At 51.9% G+C, this 18,500-nt stretch overlaps 1 protein-coding gene and 1 pseudogene across 2 annotated transcripts in view; one reads left to right on the top strand and one right to left on the bottom strand.

Annotated features, from left to right (window-relative positions):
* The window catches only part of LOC309685860 (olfactory receptor 14C36-like), a 94,566-nt pseudogene that overhangs the window by 20,940 nt on the left and 55,126 nt on the right, over nt 1-18,500 (top strand). The window lies entirely within an intron of this gene.
* Nucleotides 2,750-17,072, bottom strand: LOC309685840 (olfactory receptor 14A16-like; the record flags this gene model as incomplete). The annotated part of the gene is made up of 2 exons (XM_082501544.1): nt 2,750-3,391; nt 16,779-17,072. 2 exons carry the CDS (start codon nt 17,070-17,072, stop codon nt 2,750-2,752), a joined length of 936 nt encoding a protein of 311 aa, XP_082357670.1.

Below are 18,500 nucleotides of genomic sequence, written 5' to 3'. Positions count from 1 at the left end.
GCTGTGAGATCTTGGGTTGGGGATGAATTCCGGTGTCCAGGGAGGCACCAGGACTATGGGGAAGTGCTGGAAAAGAGGTTCAGTGCCGAGGGAAGCGCTGGAGAGACACTAAGGCAGCGTGACACAGCCTGGGAAATGCTGTGTGTCCCCATCCCCTCTTGTTCCAAGCACTGACCTGAAGCATTGACTGCAGCTACAGAGGATGTTCTTGTGAGCATTGAACTCAATGCCACCCATCACAGAGTCTCTCCTCCAGGCAAAGCTCACTGAAGGCGGTGCAAAGCACAGCACTCCTCTTCCTCTCCCTGGGTGAGGATGAGTGTCGCTGGGAGCCAAGCTATCGCCCACGTCACAGCCTGTGGCAGTGGAAAGTGCTTCTCCTGGAGGTGCTACAGCGCTTTGTCTGTGCCCTCCCTCCAATATCGTCTCCCAACCCCTGCCTGTCTGGTGGCTCTGGAATGTGCCCCAAAGTGAAATCACAGGCGCAGGGGTGACCCGGGACCGGCTGTGAGCCCCCGTGCAGCTGGTGCTTTACCTCTATATTGATTCATGGGTGGTGGCAAATGCTCTGTGGGAGTGGTTACAGCAGTGGGAGCAGAGCAACTGGCAGTGCAGAGGTAGACCCATCTGGGCTGCTGAACTGTGGCAAGACATTGCTGCCCAGATAGAGAATCTGGTTGTGAAAGTACATCATGTAGATGACCACGTACCCAAGGGTCAGGCCACTGAGGAACATCAAAACAACCAGCAGGTGGATCAGGCTGCTAAGATTGAAGTGGCTCAGGTGGACATGGACTGGCAACGTAAGGGTGAACTATTCATAGCTTGGTGGGCCCATGACGCCTCAAGCCATCAAGGAAGAGATGCGACATATAGATGGGCTTGTGACCAGGGGGTGGACTTGGCCACGTTCACTATTGCACAGGTTATCCACGAATGTGAAAGGTGTGCTGCATTTAAGCAAGCCAAGCGGTTAAAGCTTCTTTGATATGGAGGACGTTGGCTGAAATATCAATACGGGGAGGCCTGGCAGATTGGTTCTATCACACTCCCTCAAACCCGCCAAGACAAGCACCACGTGCTCACAACGGTGGAAGCAAGCACCGGATGGCTGGAAACACACCCTCTGCCCCATGCCACCGCCCTGAACAACTATCCTGGGCCTTGAAAAGCAAGTCTGATGGCGACATGGCACCCCAGAGAGATTTGAGTCAGACAGTGGGACTCATTTCCAAAACAGCCTCATAGACACCTGGGCCAAAGAGCATGGCACTGGGCGGGTGTATCACATCCCCTACCATGCACGAGCCTCTGGGAAAATGAAACAATACAACGGACTGCTATAAACTACACTGAGAGCCATGGGTGGTGGGACCTTCAAAAGTCGGGATACACATTTGGCAAAGGCCACCTGGTTAGGTAACATTTGAGGATTTGAATATGTTCAGGAAGACAGTCTGGGATATTCCTGACACAGGCAAAGGCAAAATTATCTGTTGGATTTCTTTATTTTAAAGGCCCTGAGTGCACTTGGTGGGTGATGCGGGAGGATGGGGATGATCAATGTGTTCCTCAAGGGGATTTGATTTTGGTGAGAATGGCCAATGAATCAAATGATATGATATTTATTGCTAAATTACCACTATATGCTCTACCTACGGTATTACAGTGAGAGTGACCTAAATTAATGAAGAATGAACTTTGATGAAACTGAGCAAAGTGCAGAAGTGATGGAACCAGAAGTGGCTGCAGCAACTGGCACCCGGGAATTGTCTTGAGATCGACATCTTCAACCCACAGATGATGGGCATGGGCCATGCCGGCTACACCAGCTGTGAGCTCCAGATGCAGCACGCAACAAGTCAACACCACACATCACGTCTCCTGCCGGGAAAGACAGTTACAAGAGACGGAGCCCAAAGTCATGGACTAAATGAACTCAAGGGACATTTCAGTGGGATGGGCCATGGACTAAGGGAATGATATCTGTGTGCATATATACATATATGAAAGACAGGAAAATGGTGGTGATTTATGGAAAAGTGTAAGACCTGGGCATGAGGTAGATGGTATAGAATAAGGGGCGGACGCTGTCCTGGTTTTGCCTGGGATAGAGTTAATATCCTTCCTGGTAGCTGCTCTGTTTTGGATTGACTTTGAGAATAACATTGCTAACACATATTGTTTTAGTTGTTGCTGAGTGATGCTTATATTGTCACGGACTTTTTCAACTTCCTGTGGAAGGTGGGGGGCCACAGACAAAACATGCTGGCCAAAGGAATATTCCATCCCATAGATGTCATGCTCAGTATATAAATGGGAGTTAGCAGAGGGGCAGGGATCGGTGATCACATCTCCGGACAGGCTGGGTAGTTAATCATTGGGAAGTGTCAGCAATTTGTGTTGCATCACTATATTTTATTATTATTATTAGTAGTAGTAGTAGTAGTAATAATATCTTTTCTGTTACTGTTCTTTTAAACAATATTTATCTCAGCCCATGTCTTTTATTTCTGTTTCTCCCTTTTCTCCCTATTTTACCTGGGACATCCCATTTCATTTAAGAGCTGTTATCTGACCAGCTACATCTGACTCAGTGTTGTGCAAGGGTCAGACCCAGTAGGATCAAGCCTCAAAAAAAGTAGTATAAACCCAGAAAAATATCAATAAGCAGGATTATCACAAGAGAAAAATTCAGGCTCGTGGTCTAAGATCAACTCTGGGCAATGTGCGGAGAAGGGGCGGCAGGTTATTGTCGGTGAAACAGCGTCCATTGGGCCTGTTTCCACAGGGCATCCTTGAGCTCCTGGTTCCTCATGCTGTAGATGAAGGGGTTCACTGCTGGAGGCACCACCGAGTACAACACTGCCACCACCAGGTCGAGAGATGGGGAGGAGATGGAGGGGGGCTTCAGATGTGCAAACACTCCAGTGGTGATAAAGAGGGAGACCACGGCCAGGTGAGGGAGGCATGTGGAAAAGGCTTTGTGCCGTCCCTGCTCAGAGGGGATCCTCAGCACCGCCCTCAGGATCTGCACATAGGACAGCAGAATGAAAACAAAACACACAAATGCTAAACAGGCACTAACCACAATCAGCCCAACTTCCCTGAGGTAGGAGTGTGAGCAGGAGAGCTTGAGGATGTGGGGGACTTCACAGAAGAACTGGTCCACGGCATTGCCCTGGCAGAGGGACAGTGAAAATGTATTGGCCGTGTGCAGGAAAGAATTGAGAAACCCACTGCCCCAGGCAGCTGCTGCCATGCGGACACAAGCTCTGCTGCCCAGGAGGGTCCCGTAGTGCAGGGGATGGCAGATGGCAACGTAGCGGTCATAGGCCATGATGGTGAGGAGAGAATACTCAGCTGAAGTAAAAATGAGAAAGAAAAAGAGCTGGACAGCACATCCTGCATAGGAGATGGCCCTGGTGTTCCAGAGGGAGTTTGCCATGGCTTTGGGTAGAGTGGTAGAGATGGAGCCCAGGTCAAGAACAGAGAGGTTGAGGAGGAAGAAGTACATGGGGGTGTGGAGGCGGTGGTCGCAGGTGATGGCGGTGATGATGAGGCCGTTTCCCAGGAGGGCAGCCAGGTAGATGCCCAGGAAGAGCCCGAAGGTCAAGAGCTGCAGCTCCCGTGTGTCTGCGAATGCCAGGAGGAGGAAGTGGGTGATGGAGCTGCTGTTGGACATTTGCTGCCTCTGGGCAGGGGGACCTGTCCAAGGAGGAAAAGGCAGTGACAAACTGGGAGAGACTTCTCTGAGGAAATCCCAATGCCATTCCTCACAGAAATCCCCCTCCCACAGCTGAATGAGGAATGACCCAGCTCATTCCCAACCCCACAAACTCAGTGACACTCTCCCTTATCGGGTAAAATACTGCCTCGACACCAACTTTCCATGAGGGCACCTCTGGGGCACGAGTCAGAGGCAGAGTCAGAGGCAGAAGAGAAGCTGACCCGCACCCCCTCCCAAACTCCTTAGATGCAGAGTTCAACAGAGGGGTGGGGAAACAAGGAGAAACACGTATGTTCTCTGAAAAAATGAAGCGAGGAGAGGGAGTCAGGCAGGCGTGCAGTGAAGCCTTCTCCTCAGTGACAGTGTCTCCAGACAGCGACACTGCAGGGCACTTGCTTTTATGTTGTGCATCACTTGTAGGACACACTCACTTCTCCTGGACTGGAGGTGCAGCTGCTGAGAAGGCATCTCGGGCTCTGGACCCTGTGGCTGTGGGGCGGGCGGGAGAGGAGAGCAGAGGCTTGCTGCCGAGAAGTTGTCTGAAGTTCAGGGGGTGGCCGGTGGTGCCAGGATCCCCCCTGCCTGGGCACTTCTGGCAGCAGCTCCCTCTCTGTCCCTGCCTGTGTCTGGGCTGCCAGGAGCTGCCCCTGCCTGGAGCTGCTTCTCTGCCCCCGGGTCTCCTCCCTGCCAGTGCCCCAGAGCCCATCCCACCCGCTGTGTGCTCAGCTCTGCCCTGCAGACCCCTCCTGGCAGCACAGCGCTGCCCGGGGGCATCTCTGGGTGTGCGGGGGCTCAGGAGGGCTTCAGGGAAGAGCTAACGAGAACGGGGGTCTCTGTGCCTTCTCCACAAAGGAGAAATCCATTCCCACCTCCCACTGCCCACCCACCAGCTGAGAGGAGAAATCCCACAGCACAGACTTGTTCCCTTTCAGGGGAAAGGTGCCTCGATGTCCTTCTTCAAAACGGGCCCTCTGCAAATGTCCTGGGGGTGATGGGGATCTGGAGCAGCCCTGACACACACAGGTCCATCTCAGCAACAGAAGGCATCTGCCTTGCTGGCAGTCACTCCTTCCACCCACTGCTTCTCCCCACAGAAGCTCCGTGGGAGCTCCCCGGGCAGGCGCAGAGCTGACCCTAGCAGAGTCCCTGCCCCGGCACACAGCCCCCGGGGTGCAGGGACCCTGATGGCAAGGACAGCCCTGGCCACCCCTGCCTGCACACCCCTACGCACACCTCCACAACCATCCCCAGCAGAAGGCAGCCCTCGGGCCCTGTCCCTCTCACCGGGCCGCAGGGAAGCCCTGCTCTGGAGCACATCCTCCTCCTCTACAGCACTGAAACTGAGAGAGTCCTCCTGACAGAGCCCAGCAGCTCTCAGATGGACCAGCTTGAGGAGATCCCTCCAGGAACTGGAGCTGCATTGCCCGGCACCCTGAGACTTACCACGCAGAGGCTGGTGAAGATTTCTGCCCCAGTGAGCTCTCACCACCACCCACTCCCAACTACCTTTAAGCTCTCTCTGCCTCGAAGGTCTCCCCTCTCTGCCTGCAGGCAGTGCCCCCAGCCCTGCTCCTGGGCAGAGCTGTCTCTCTGCAGCGCTGCCCGCTTGCCAGGAGCTCCCTCCGTCACAGCAGCCCAGCCCAGCTCAGCAGCAGAGGACCAGCCCATGGTGGAACTCTCTCTGTCCCCTCTGGGCTCCCTGGAGGTGTCTCTGGGGCTCCAGGGGAACCGCCTGTGAAAAAGGCTGATGCAATCTCTGATGTTCCCTCCCTCAGCTGTGCAGAGACACTTACTTCCAGCAGTGGTATTTCTCCCAGCAGAAGAAGAGCTGGCCATGAGTAACCCCTCTTCTTGTCCCATCAGTATCACACAGGGGTTCTTGGACTCTTGGTACCAGGATTCCTTATGGCAAGTCACCGCTTGCCTGGTGCCACAGCTGGGGGGCTTCAGCCCAAACGTGCAGCAATGATCTCAGCCAGGGGCACAGACAGGACGAGCTGGAGCTGTTCCTGTGGCAGACAGAGCTGTGACATGGTGGCAGAGCTCAGTCCAGCTGGTCTTCAAGGACAGCCTCCTCCAAGCTCAGCTATAGTCCAGATCGCAATTCAATCTAACCCCCAAAGGCAATTCAAGGGCACCAGAATGAGTGTTTACTCCTTCAGGAACAGTTTGAGGAGAAACAAAGCCACTGTGTGCCCACTTCTGAGTTTGATAGAGCAGGTGGAGCTATATCTGAGATTCTCTACATCCTCTTTGCCTCATTCTGCCCCAGCAAGGTCTCCCAGAGCTCTGAGACTCGGGGCAGGAATCTGGAGGAACGCCACCAGCAGTGGATTGTTCCCAAGTCACCTTAACTAAGACAATCCTTACCAGTCTATGGGACAGGAAGGGTGGCAGCTGAGGGAGATGACAGGGTAAGCCAATGTCCCAGCATGTCCAATGACACTCCGTAATCATTGAAAGGCCATGGAGGTTGAGGGAGGGAACATAGAGGGACATAGACAGGCCAGAGGGATGGGCCAAAAGGAATATCATGATGTCCGATAAAGAGAACTCTGAAGTCCTGCCCTTGAGGTGCACTAACCCCGTGCAATGACAGAGGGCAGGGGCGGTGTGGCTGGGTGGCAGCTTTGCAGGAAAGGCTCTCGTGGTCCTTCAGTTTCATTAGGCAAAACAGGAGCCTGGGGCAAAGAAGGCCAACAGCATCCTTTGCTTCTCTTTCCATTCCCTGAAATCCCGAGTGCTTCTCTTTTATTCTCCTAATACCCTCCCAAAAGAACAGCCCACCTGTGCTGGTTTGAGGTGAAACAGAACCCATTTTCTGTTCAGTAATTTGACTTTGCAGCCAAGCCTCCTCGAACTAACTGAACTCTCTCAAATTTAATGCATATTGTCCATAAGCTGTTGGCTCTCAGAGTGACAAAACCTGATTATCTATAATTGATGCGAAGGCATGGTATGCAGAGAGGCTCTTGCTTAGACTTTTTGCTATAACAACCAAGGGCAGCTCACTTTGTTATATGCCCCGTTGGAGGGTCGGAAGCAGTAAATTGTAGAGGGGTCACACCTTTGGATAGGAGCGGAGATGAGAAGTGACCCCAAACTGACTAACTTATCTAAACTGACAAGTCCTTTCTCTCTCTCCCTCTTCTCCTTGGAAAGAGAGGTGAGGGAGAGTATCTGTCGTTTGTCGCAGTGGCCAGGCCGGCCCAAACCACGACAAGGGTGAAGGAACTGCACTGTTGGACTGAAGGCAGTCCTTGCTCCTGCACACAGAATTCCAGCCACAAATAACTTCATGTTCATTTAATATTTGGTTCGCTGTCTTGAGAAATTGTCCCTGACACACCCTTGGCTGGGCTCAAGCAGCATCTTGTCTGGGAAGCTCTCCTAACAAACAGCCTCATCCCAACTTCATTGCGTGGTCTGTAAACGGAGAGGCAAGCCCTGCAGTCAAAGTGGAAGGTTTGTGGGTGATGGTGGTGACTGAAATGACCCACAATGCATCTTTGGTGTGGCTTTCTGGATGCTCAGAACCAATGGACCTCTGAAGGAAAGTCAATCTGGAATTGGAGCTTACGGAAAACACATTTAAAACTCTTTTCTGCTGAGACGGTTGGAGCAGCAAAATTCCTGTTAGTGTTTGCCTGTGTAAAGGCTGTATGGGAAGTGCACAGCATAAAACAGACCATGCAGCTTGAGCTAAAATATACGTTAAGGAGGAAAAGGATGTTAGAAACTCAATAAGCAGGTGATTGAACCAGGGAAATGCCCTAGGAGATCCCACTGTCTTAAAGTAGCAGATCCCACTTCTCCAACCTGTCAAGTTTACGTTAGTCATTGCAAAGTGAAAAAGGAAGCCAGTGCCATTGGAACCCTGTGGTGTGCCATGAATGATTCACAGGATCTCCTGAGAGAAATGGATGAGAAGGTAAAGAATGTGCAAAAAAAACCCATCTGTAAATTGAAGGAGGAGGAATTTCCCCAAATAAAGACAATCATCTTAATCAAAATTTGAGAGGAAGATCTCAAGGTAAACAGACATAGACCCTGGTTACAAATCAAACAGCTGGACTTAGAAGTTGGACAAGCACAAGATTTAGAAACAGAACTAAAGGTTTTAGAAAATGAGCTACAGAAAGCTGGAACAGCAGCTCAGCTTCCAGCAGAGTAACATATAGTCATGAACAGAAGTCACAACCAATCTAGACCCAAGGTGGGAAAATGTCATCTTCCAACCAAGGCAGTGAAAGGGATTAATGTGAAAAGACCCATCAGGTCAGCCTGCATAGTAAGGGAAAGCAATATTTATTATGCTGTAGATGCAGAAGGCAATAAGCATTGGATTTTGCCTCAGAATATTCAAGGAGAGTTTATCGAAGTTCATGCGTGAGCTCAGACAAACACTCTGAGCAGCGGGTGGGGGCCTAACTTGAAGAAGTATGTATATCTCTGGTGTAGGAACTGCCTTTCTTGTGCCATGACCCATGCAGACAACCCTGGATCAAAAGCCCAACTCCAGCACCAACATATTGGAAGCCCACGGGCACAACTGCAGATCAATTTTGTGGGACCTCTGTAAGTGACAGCTTGAAACACCAAACACATCTTGGTAGTAGGAGATCCTTTTAGTATATAGACAGAAGCCCCCCCTTGCAAAACCAACATGATGGCCACCACTGTCAATCTGCTCTTTTAACTGCTCCACACCATAGAGTCTGATCTCAGCACTCACTTTATCACAATAATTATGCATGAGCACTGCAAAGCTTAAACGTAAGATGTGCCACCCTGTCTCTGTCAACCCGTGGGGCAGAGGAGAGGGAAAAGCCAGTAACGGGGTTTGGATGTTGAAGGTGGGGTCCAGCAGAGATGAGGCGTCAAGGGAGTGGATGGGGAGAGATAGGCAAAGGTGAGACAAGTTCTGATCTTGATTGTGGGGCCACTACTGTTGTAGGAGCACGACTGGCCAGCAGCTGGCCCCAGCAGTTTGGGGACAAGAGGTTTATCACAAAACCGCTCTTCCCAGCAGAGCCAAGATAGGGTCAGAGGGAAAGAGGAGCGGCAGGCCAAGGGGAGATGGCTGGCATGGTGATGATTCTGAGGGCACTTCCACAGCAGCAGCCTGGTTGGCCCTCAGGAGACATGCTGGCCAGCAGGCATGCTGAGGTCATCCAGCGCATCAGAGACCCCACCCAAGAGGAACCCCATCCTTGGGGAGGGGAGGGGGTGAGGCAGGTGGAAGAGGCCCACCTGGGTTCTGATCCTGGGGGCACCTCTGTTACAGCAACCTGACCAACCATGGCAGACAGAAGGGCAGGCAGGGCTCATGGCCACCTGGCTCAGGGCGAGCCCTGACACTGGCAGAAAATCTTCTCCTTATCTCCAGGTTGAACATCCCCTCTTTCACCCAACACTTGTCTTTCATCCTCTTAATATGCACCAGAGGTGGAGAGCCAATCTCTGTATTTTTATGACCTCCTCCTAGGTTCTGACAGGCTGCAAGGAGGTCCCCCTAAGCCTTCTTTCTGCTCTTGACCTTCCTTGCAACCACTGGCTCAAGGGGAGCTTTGCCTTCCTAAAGACAATGACATCAATAGAGATAAGTTTCTTCCTTGTCATGTCCTTGCTGTCACCTCCGGGCAGCTGCTTTATGGCCCCTGTCAGAGCCAGCCTCATCCCTCTACTCACCCAGCCTCCCTGCCCCCCAAAAGCATTATCATCACGGGAAGACCCGTGGTGCATGAAGAGGTTTCTAGGGCAATCAAAACCACAGTCAGTGGAGAGAGGGAAACAAGGGTGGGCTCTTTGTGTGCTGTATTATGTTAGTGTAAGATATCTACCCATATAGACACACAGCAAAAACGGATCCTTCCGAGAGCTGGTCTGACACCTTCCATCTATCCAGAACCTGGCCCCGGGATCCCCTCGTCCCCCTTCTCCCCCCAGGCACAGACAAGCACACACTCACGCAAATGTCTCTCTCCAGCACAGAGTCACAGAATCATTGAGGCCAGAAGCCAGTCAGCGTCCAACTTCTCTGGGCTGCCCCTTCATGCTTCATTTTAGTCAGGACCTCCTTTCTCACCCATGCCAGGCTCCTGCCAGCTTTGACAGACTTCCTATATGATGGGGTGGACTGTTCTGGAGCTGCAAGAGTCCATCCTTGACTAGCAAAGAGCTCTCTGCTCCCCTCTTCTCCGCAGGGCCGTATCCCATGGGATTCTTCTGATCAGGTCCCTCAGAAGGCCAAAGATTGCTCTCCTGAAGTCCCCATCTTGGCCTTGTTCCCTTCTTTCAGGAGCCTCAACTCTACCTTCTCACCCCTGACTGTGACATCCCTGACAGTGGGAGATGGGAAATTTTTTTTCTACACTCTGGAGCACGTACGGAGACCCCAGTTCTTGTTAGCATTTGTCTGAGCCTCTTCTTATCCCCTTGGCACGTAGAGATGTCCCTGGGCAGTGCCCTGCTGCCAGGAGGGATCTGCAGGGCAGAGCTGAGCACACAGCGGGAGGGATGGGGTCAGTGAGCACTTGCAGGGAGAAGATGTTGGGACAGAGAAACAGCTCCCGGCAGGGACAGCTCCAGGCAGCCCAGACGTGGGCAGGGAGTCGGAGGGACCTGCTCCCACAAACACCCTGGGAGAGGGGACTTGGGCACCCTCCCTGCCATCCCCTGCAGTGCAGACACCCACTCTGAAGGAACGCCCTGGTCTCCTCTTCCACCCAGCAGAGCCCAACCCTCTCTCCCTCTCTTGCCTCCTCACAGCAACACTCCTGGCATTTCTCCACATTTCCCCTTTCTGCTGGTTTAGGGCAGCTTATCGTATCTAGATGGGGACTTAAAAACATTGCCTTTTTATTTTGGGTGGCAGTATTTTGCTATGTTATCGGGTCTTTTTTAATGTTTCCATTTTCTGTCCCTTACGTAATTGCACCTTGCGAATTGCCACAGTCAGACTCACCTTGGGACGGCGGGAGGCCTCTGTTGGACATTGTGCATAATTACACCTTGGGTTATATTATGGGCCATTTAGCAAGAGGGGGGATGTCTCTTGAGTCTTTGTATGTGCCGGTGGCATCAATAGCAACAGTTTTTGAAAGTCTGGAGTACCCTTGGAATGTTTTGGTTATTGTGCTTGGGTTATTAAATTTTGCGGGCTCTTTCTTCTTCATTGGTGGATCTGGAGTATAGGGAAGTGTCCAGCGGCAACTCCCCGGCCCCCACAGCCGACATCATACCCGCACAGCCCCCACCTGTCCCTGTGACAGACAATGCGCCTGCACAGACCCTGCCGTCCCCTGCGACACTCAGACCCTGCCAGCCCCCATGGCAGGCATCCATCCGATCCAGACTCCGTTGGCTAAGATCCCGCCGGTTCCTATGTCAGGCACCGCACGGTATTTCTCCTGCACAGCACCCACCAGCCCCCATGACGGACATTGCACCTCTCCAGTCCCCGCTGGCTACCATGACAGGACCCGCAGCTGCAACGAGTATTACACCTACTCCGACCTTGGTGATGGATGATGCAGCTGAACTACAGACCCAGTCAGTGCCGGTATCAGTCAACCCTGTGCATAAGACGAGACGTGCAATAGGACCAGATAGCAACAGTCAGTCAGGGACATCACGCAATGAAGAAACAGAGGAAACCACTCCATCGTTATCCCTAAGTGAGCTGTGAGACATACGTAAGCATTACGGCTGTCAGGAAGGCGAGCAAGTGATTCCTCCGCTACTCGATTGCTGGGACACTGGAGCCGATAGTTTGGACTTAGATGGTAGAGAAGCCAAGCGGTTGGGACCATTGACTAGAGAATTGGGTATTGACAGGGTTTTTGGAAGAACACCACAATCCCTTAGCCTCTGGAGATGACTCCTGTAAAGTGTGAGGAGCAAGTATCCCTATAGGGACGCTATCCCATACCACCCATCCAAGTGGACAACTATTGAGAGAGATGTTCAGAATCTGAGGGAAATAGCTGTGCGGCAGATGATTTTTACTGATTTGGACAACCTGAAGACACCATTAGATCCAGATGCACTCAAAATTACCGGACCCACTTGGCGCATGTGGGTACGGAGAGCACCAGCGGCACATGCTCATGGATTGGTATTATTTTGCTGGAAAGAGGATGAGGCACCGACAGTGGGTCATGTGGATACTGACATGCAGCATTATGCACATAATCTTTTTCTGCCGCGCAGGACAGTGTTTCAGCATTGGACAGGTCACGTGACCAGGCCGCTGTCTCAGTTGAGGAAAAACCATAAATCTGCGGTAGCATGTGGCAGTGTATTGGACAACTGGTTAGATGATGTCCCTCGGCAGGTCAACACCTCAGCCATGGAAAGATCGTCTGAAAAAGCTAGGTGGGAACTTGATGAAATGTAAAACAGAACCAATTTTGTTCAGTAACTTCGCTTCTTAGCTGGGCTTCTTCTAACTACTGAAATTAAGAGTATATTGTGCAGACAGTGTTCACTCTCTCAGAGTGATCAGACCTATGGTCACAGCGGATGCCCAGGCACGGTGTGCAGAGACGCTCTTGCTTATACTTATTGCTATAACACCCAAGGCCAACCAACTTTGTGGTTTCCCCCTTGGACGGTTGGAAGTGGAAAAGCATAGTGAGGTCCCACCTGCGGGGAGGAGCGGACAGGACAGGTGACCCAAAACTGACCAACGGGGTATTCCATCCCATCTGCCTCATGCTCAGTATAAAAGCTGAGGGATCAAAGGGTCAGCTCGCTTCCTTCAATGACCGGTCTGAGGAGGACTCTGTCTGTTCGTCTGCCTGTGATCCCGATCCTGAATCCTTATCTGGAATCCAGTTCCCATCCAGCACTGAGTCCAGTCTGGGATTGCCCCAGCGTCAGCCAGTGACGTGATCATCATCCTGGGAGCTTGATATGGTTTTGTATATATTTCATTATGGACTTTTTATTTTATTATTAATATTTCATTAACATAGTTTAGGTCCTTCTAAACTCGTAAGTCCCTTTCTCTCTCTCCTGCCTCTCCTCGGTAGGGGAGAGCATCTGCCGTTCTGCCTGAGTGGCCAGTCCAGCCCAAACCTCAATACCTACACATTCACCCTCCATTTGGAGAGGTCCAGTTTCAATATCATTTGGAAATTGCTGATATCACTTAATGCGTAAGCAGATAAACAAAGACAAGTGGAAGAAAAAGGAAACTTTTTTCTTTTCTTTTCTTTCATTTTTAAAATAATTTCACTTCTGAAATCTCTCAAATAAGAATTGTAAAGTGAAGAAAATTATGCTCAGAGCCTTGGCTTGTTAGGGCATTTTGCATGTTAATGAACTGGCCTCTTGAGAAGTAAAAGGCAGCAACAAAGCTTCAAGTTTCTTAGCATGTCAGTGGGCTGCACTGAGGGCCACCCCTGAAAAGACCTTGGGGGGAATGACCAGAAAAGGGACTGTCCCTGGAGGCTGGTGAAGCAGGAATTCAGAGGCACTGCTTACAGGTTGAAAATCAAACATGGAAGTGGTTGTGAAAGCCCTTGACCTGTCTCATCAAGCGGGATGTCCAAGCACTGACCCCCACACCCTGGGAATGGGGATCCTTTCCCACACAGGAAGCTCAGGGCTCTTCCTGGGAGCACTGAGATGAAGGGGTGTGTGATGCCAAGGGCAAGACAGTGGTAGGACACCTCTCAGGCCCTCTGGAGGGTGGGGTGGAGGCAACAAGGCCCCGTTGATGTAAGGAACTGGAGTGCTCTCAGGGGCCTCAGTGGAAGAGACCGCAGCCATAGTCAAAAGGACAAGGATTTCAGTTCTGTTGGGGAGTCCCAGCCCCAAAAAAGGGGCCATACGCCCCACAGGCTGTGGCTGTTTCTCTGCAGATGCCAAGATCAGAGGAGATGATGCCAGCATCAGAACAGATGCAGATGCCAACCCCTGCTTCCCCACCCCACTCTGACCCCATGCTGTCCCAAGCTCTACTGATGACTCTGTCTTCACTATTTCTTCAAACACAAGGCTGTCGTTTTCTGAGGTTTTCCTAATGGCTGTGAGTTCCCCATAACCTGTGCGGCTTCTTCCAAAGCCCTCCTAATGCTCCTCAGATGCCAAAGATGTCTCATCCCATAGACTCATTTGAATCCTCTATTTAGCTCCATGTCATTGCACTGAACTGCACATCCTCCTTCTGCTGCTGCCTCAAAGACAAAACTAGATCTATTTCACTGCAGTATGACACCCTCCTGATATCCCAAATCTGAGTTTGTTACACGGTGTGCAAGCCAATAACACACAGAGCAGAGGTATTTCCAAGTTTATTCCATTAATGCGCGGAAATGGGGTGCTCAGCCCAAAACGGGAGCACAACTTAGCTTCAAAAGACTCCACTTCTATGCATTGATGTTTACATATTCAAACAATTCATATATATATTCACAGTTACTCATTGTTATTCTCTTCAAGGATTGGTTGAGATTTCTTTGCTTCCCATGTAAATTAGTGCACAGACTCTGTCTTCTTCTTCCATTCACAGTATCACAGTATGGTAGGGATTGGAAGGGACCTCAAAAGATCATCTAGTCCAATCCCCCTGTCGGAGCAGGAACACCTAGACGAGGTTGCACAGGAAGGTGTCCAGGCGAGTTTTGAATGTCTCCAGAGAAGGAGACTCCACAACCTCCCTGGGCAGCCTGTTCCAGTGCTCTGTCACCCTCACTGAGAAGAAGTTTCTTCTCAAATTTAAGTGGAACCTCTTGTGTTCCAGCTTGAATCCATTACCCCTTGTCCTATCACTGGTCGCCACTGAGAAGAGCCTGGCTCCATCCTCATGACATTCCCCCTTTATATATTTATAAACGCTAATAAGATCACCCCTCAGTCTCCTCTTCTCCAAACTAAAGAGACCCAGCTCCCTCAGTCTTTCCTCATAAGGGAGATGCTCCACTCCCTTAATCATCTTAGTTGCCCTGCACGCAGCACGCGGGCAGCTGGTGGGCGTCACCCAGGGCTTCACCGCGGTGAGATCGCTGCTCACCGAGCTCTGAGGAGGGCAACCATCTTGTGAAGGGGTGAGTACCAGTCACACTGTGCTTCAGCAGCAGCTGTGCTAGCTTGTCTAGTCAGGTGCAGAGGTTAGCACTCCTCACTTGTTAGACCCTCCCATTTCTTGTCAGTGTCCCTGACTACCGTTGATCATGGTCTCCACCAGAAAGAGAGCTTGTTTCAGAAAGACTGTGTCAACACAGACAGAGCAACTGCCCCGAACCGTGGCCGTTCAGGTCTCTGGCTGCAGGGAGTGTCAGAGCCTACGGCTGCCTGGTGAGGGAGACCAGGATTCCACCTGTGTGAGGTGTGAGCAGGTGCAAGATCTGCTCAGCATGGTTGTAAAGCTAAAGGAGGAGCTAGAGACACTGAGGACCATCAGAGAGTGCGAAAGGGAGATCGACTGGTGGAGCAACTCCTTGATGTGCCAAACAGAAAGGCCCCAAGGGGATACCCCCCAGAGGGTGATGGACCCCCTGCCCTCACGGGCAGAGGTAGGGATCCAAAAAGATCATGAGAGGTGGAGGCGAGTTCCAGCTAGGTGTCATGGGCGACCCCCCTCTCTACCTGCTCAGCCTCCCCAGGTGCCCCTCCGTAATAGGTTTGAGGCCCTGGATCTTGAAGAAGACGTAGGTGAGGATGTGGTGCAAGCCCCGCCTGCAAGGTCATATAGGAAGAGGCGCTTGACTCCACGCCTCAAGACTGCCTCTGATAAAAAAGAACGAAGGGTAATTGTAGTAGGCAATTCCCTTCTGAGAGGGACAGAGGGCCCGATATGCAGAGCTGACCCTCACCACAGGGAAGTGTGTAGTCTACCCGGAGCCCGGATCAGGGACATCACCAGGGTACTTCCATTGTTCTCTTTTGAATAGGTGGTATCATTTGGGTAGGTGGTCAGTGAGTCAGTGGTCGCGATCTCCCCCTGGCAGAATTACCTTTTACCACTTCTTTGATCTTGGCAGTTCCAAGAGGTTTTCTGGGTTCGCTGACCCGCCCTACAGTTCATCACTCTCTTGACAGGAATCCCCTGCTTCTCAACAATGCTACATTGTCTGGTGGTAGTTCCTTAACTGAGTCATAGATAAATCATGTCTAGTTACTCTTTTTCTATTTTCATATTAGGTAAATTATTAAATAGGGTTGGGGCAGTACAGGGGACTTGAAAAGCAGCAGGTGTCCTTGGTTGCTTCAGTTACAATGACATTTATATTACGTTTTCTTAGTTTATGTCAATTTTCCTGCAACAGAGAGAGCTGCCCTGTTATTACAGAGATGCTCCTCAGGAAGGCAGTTCTGATGCTGTGATGACACATTTACCGAAGGCCTCACTATTATCCAGCACAGTAGGGAAAGCCTGTGAGGAGACATGGGCAGCTTACTGCTGCTGAAGGTGAACCCATTGAATCCCTTTCTTCAATGCTTCTTTGAGCTCCTGGTTCCTCATGCTGTAGATGAGGGGGTTCACTGCTGGGGGCACCACCGAGTACAGCACTGCCACCACCACGTCCAGGAATGGTGAGGAGATGGAGGGGGGCTTCATGTAGGCAAACATGCCAGTGCTGATAACGAGGGAGACAACCATTAGATGAGGGAGGCACGTGGAAAAGGCTTTGTGCCGTCCCTGCTCCGAGGGGATTCGCAGCACAGCTCTGAAGATCTGCACATAGGACACCACAATGAAAACAAAACACTCAAAGAACAGACAGACACTGACCACAAGGACCCCGGCTTCCCTGATATAGGAGTCTGAGCAAGACAGCCTGAGGATCTGGGGGACTTCACAGGAGAACTGGTCCACGGCATTGCCCTGGCAGAGGGGCAGTGAAAATGTATTGGCCGTGTGCAGCACAGCGTTGAGAATCCCACTGCCCCAGACAGCTGCTGCGATGTGGAAACAAGCTCTGCTGCCCAGGAGGGTCCCGCAGTGTAGGGGTTGGCAGATGGCAATGTAGCGGTCATAGGCCATGACGGTGAGAAGAGAAAACTCTGCTGATATGAAAAAGAAAAAGAAAAAGACCTGTGCAGCACACCCTTGGTAGGAGATGGTCCTGCTGTCCCAGAGGGAATTGGCCATGGCTTTGGGGACGGTGGTGGAGATGCAGCCCAGGTCAAGAACAGAGAGGTTGATGAGGAAGAAGTACATGGGGATGTGGAGGTGGTGGTCGCAGGCGATGGTGGTGATGATGAGGCCGTTTCCCAGGAGGGCAGCCAGGTAGATGCCCAGGAAGAGCCAGAAGGTCAAGAGCTGCAGCTCCCGTGTGTCTGCGAATGCCAGGAGGAGGAAGTGGGTGATGGAGCTGCTGTTGGACATTTCCTGCCTCTGGGTATCTCTTATTCTTAACTGTGACTATCTGTTAAGGAGGAAAAGACAGTACTGAGTCAGAGCACACTTCTCTCAGCAAAATGGATGGCATATGTCTTCGCAGCCCCACATTCAGACCCTCTTTTCAGGAGCACCTCTCTGCAGCTCCCTCACTTGAGCTCTGGCTTTTGCTGGCTGAGGCTGCCACTGGGAGCAGGGCAATGGGCTCCCGAGGAGTCCTCCTTGCTCTGCAGCAAGAGGGAACTAGGACAGCAGGGCTATCTCCAATTAAATGTAATCGTGTTATATCAAAGAGCTTTTCAGCGTTGTTGTCGGCAATTTGCCCAACTGCACAGCAGAGGAGAGGGGATTTTGTTTTCTCTGTTTTGTTCTGGTTGTACCTGCCGCATTTCGGAGCGGTTTGGGATGGCCGAAATCCCTGACATTTCTAATGCACTCCAGGTGAAGTCTTGTGGGTCCTGAGAGGCAAAGGGAGAGTCCCTTAGTGCAGAGAGAGGAGAGCAGCTCTGCCCATCAGTCCTCTTCTCCGCTGCCCTGTGCTGGCAGCTTGCAGCTGGAGGAGGATCCCTCTCAGGTCTTGCCATCAAAAGAAGCAGGACACTGCGGAGAAGAAAGGAATCCAGGTTCAAAGGGCAGATATACAGGCTCATTGCCTTTTCTCATCTCTCCCCTCCCAGACTGGGACCAGGAGGGATCATTGCAGCTGCCCACGTACATCTGCCCAGCAGCATTTCCATGGCCTGAGCACCGAGATGTCTTCTCCATGTGGATCCGAGGGAGCACGGAGATACTATGGGAGAGCTGTGCCCTTCTGGAGAGCACCCTGCAGCCCCACAAGACTCCTCAGGGAAATAGTTGATGTCCTTAAGTTGCCTGGAGGAGACCTGGGCACATTGCTCCCACAGACACGACTGCAGAGCAGGACCCAAAGGGTTGGCATCTGAACGGGAGCTGAATCTGCCACCCGCAACCCCCACCCCCCGCACTGACTCAGTTTATCCTCAGTTTATCCAACGGTGAGAACAAGGGCAGCTCAGGCAGGAGGGGACGGCAGTGAAATGCCACAACTCTCCTGACAAGGGAGGAGGGACATGCTAGGCAGACGGCAATCCGGGGTTCGTCCTTTGCTGGGCTCTGGCTGCTGCAGGGTCAATGCGTGCCCGAGACCCCGTGGGCTGGAGGGCAGAGCTGTGCCCCGGTTGGGAACGGAGACCAGGCAGGAGCTGCCCAGGGGAAGGTGTCTGTGCTTCAGGGACAGCACGGACGGGCCCACATGCCCCTCGCCAGTGTTTCAGGCAGCAGCTCCCTCTCACTCCCTGCCCGTGTCTCTGCTGCCACCAGCCCTCCCCCTGTCCCCGGCTCAGCTCCCGTCAGTGCTCACAAACCCCATCCCACTGCTGTTCGCCCACCTCTGCC

The sequence above is a fragment of the Vanellus vanellus genome (assembly GCF_965231255.1).
Source record: "Vanellus vanellus genome assembly, contig: HAP1_SCAFFOLD_89, whole genome shotgun sequence".
NCBI lineage: Eukaryota > Metazoa > Chordata > Aves > Charadriiformes > Charadriidae > Vanellus > Vanellus vanellus.
Note: the sequence above shows the minus strand (reverse complement) of the source record. Positions and strands in the feature narration are given on the sequence as shown.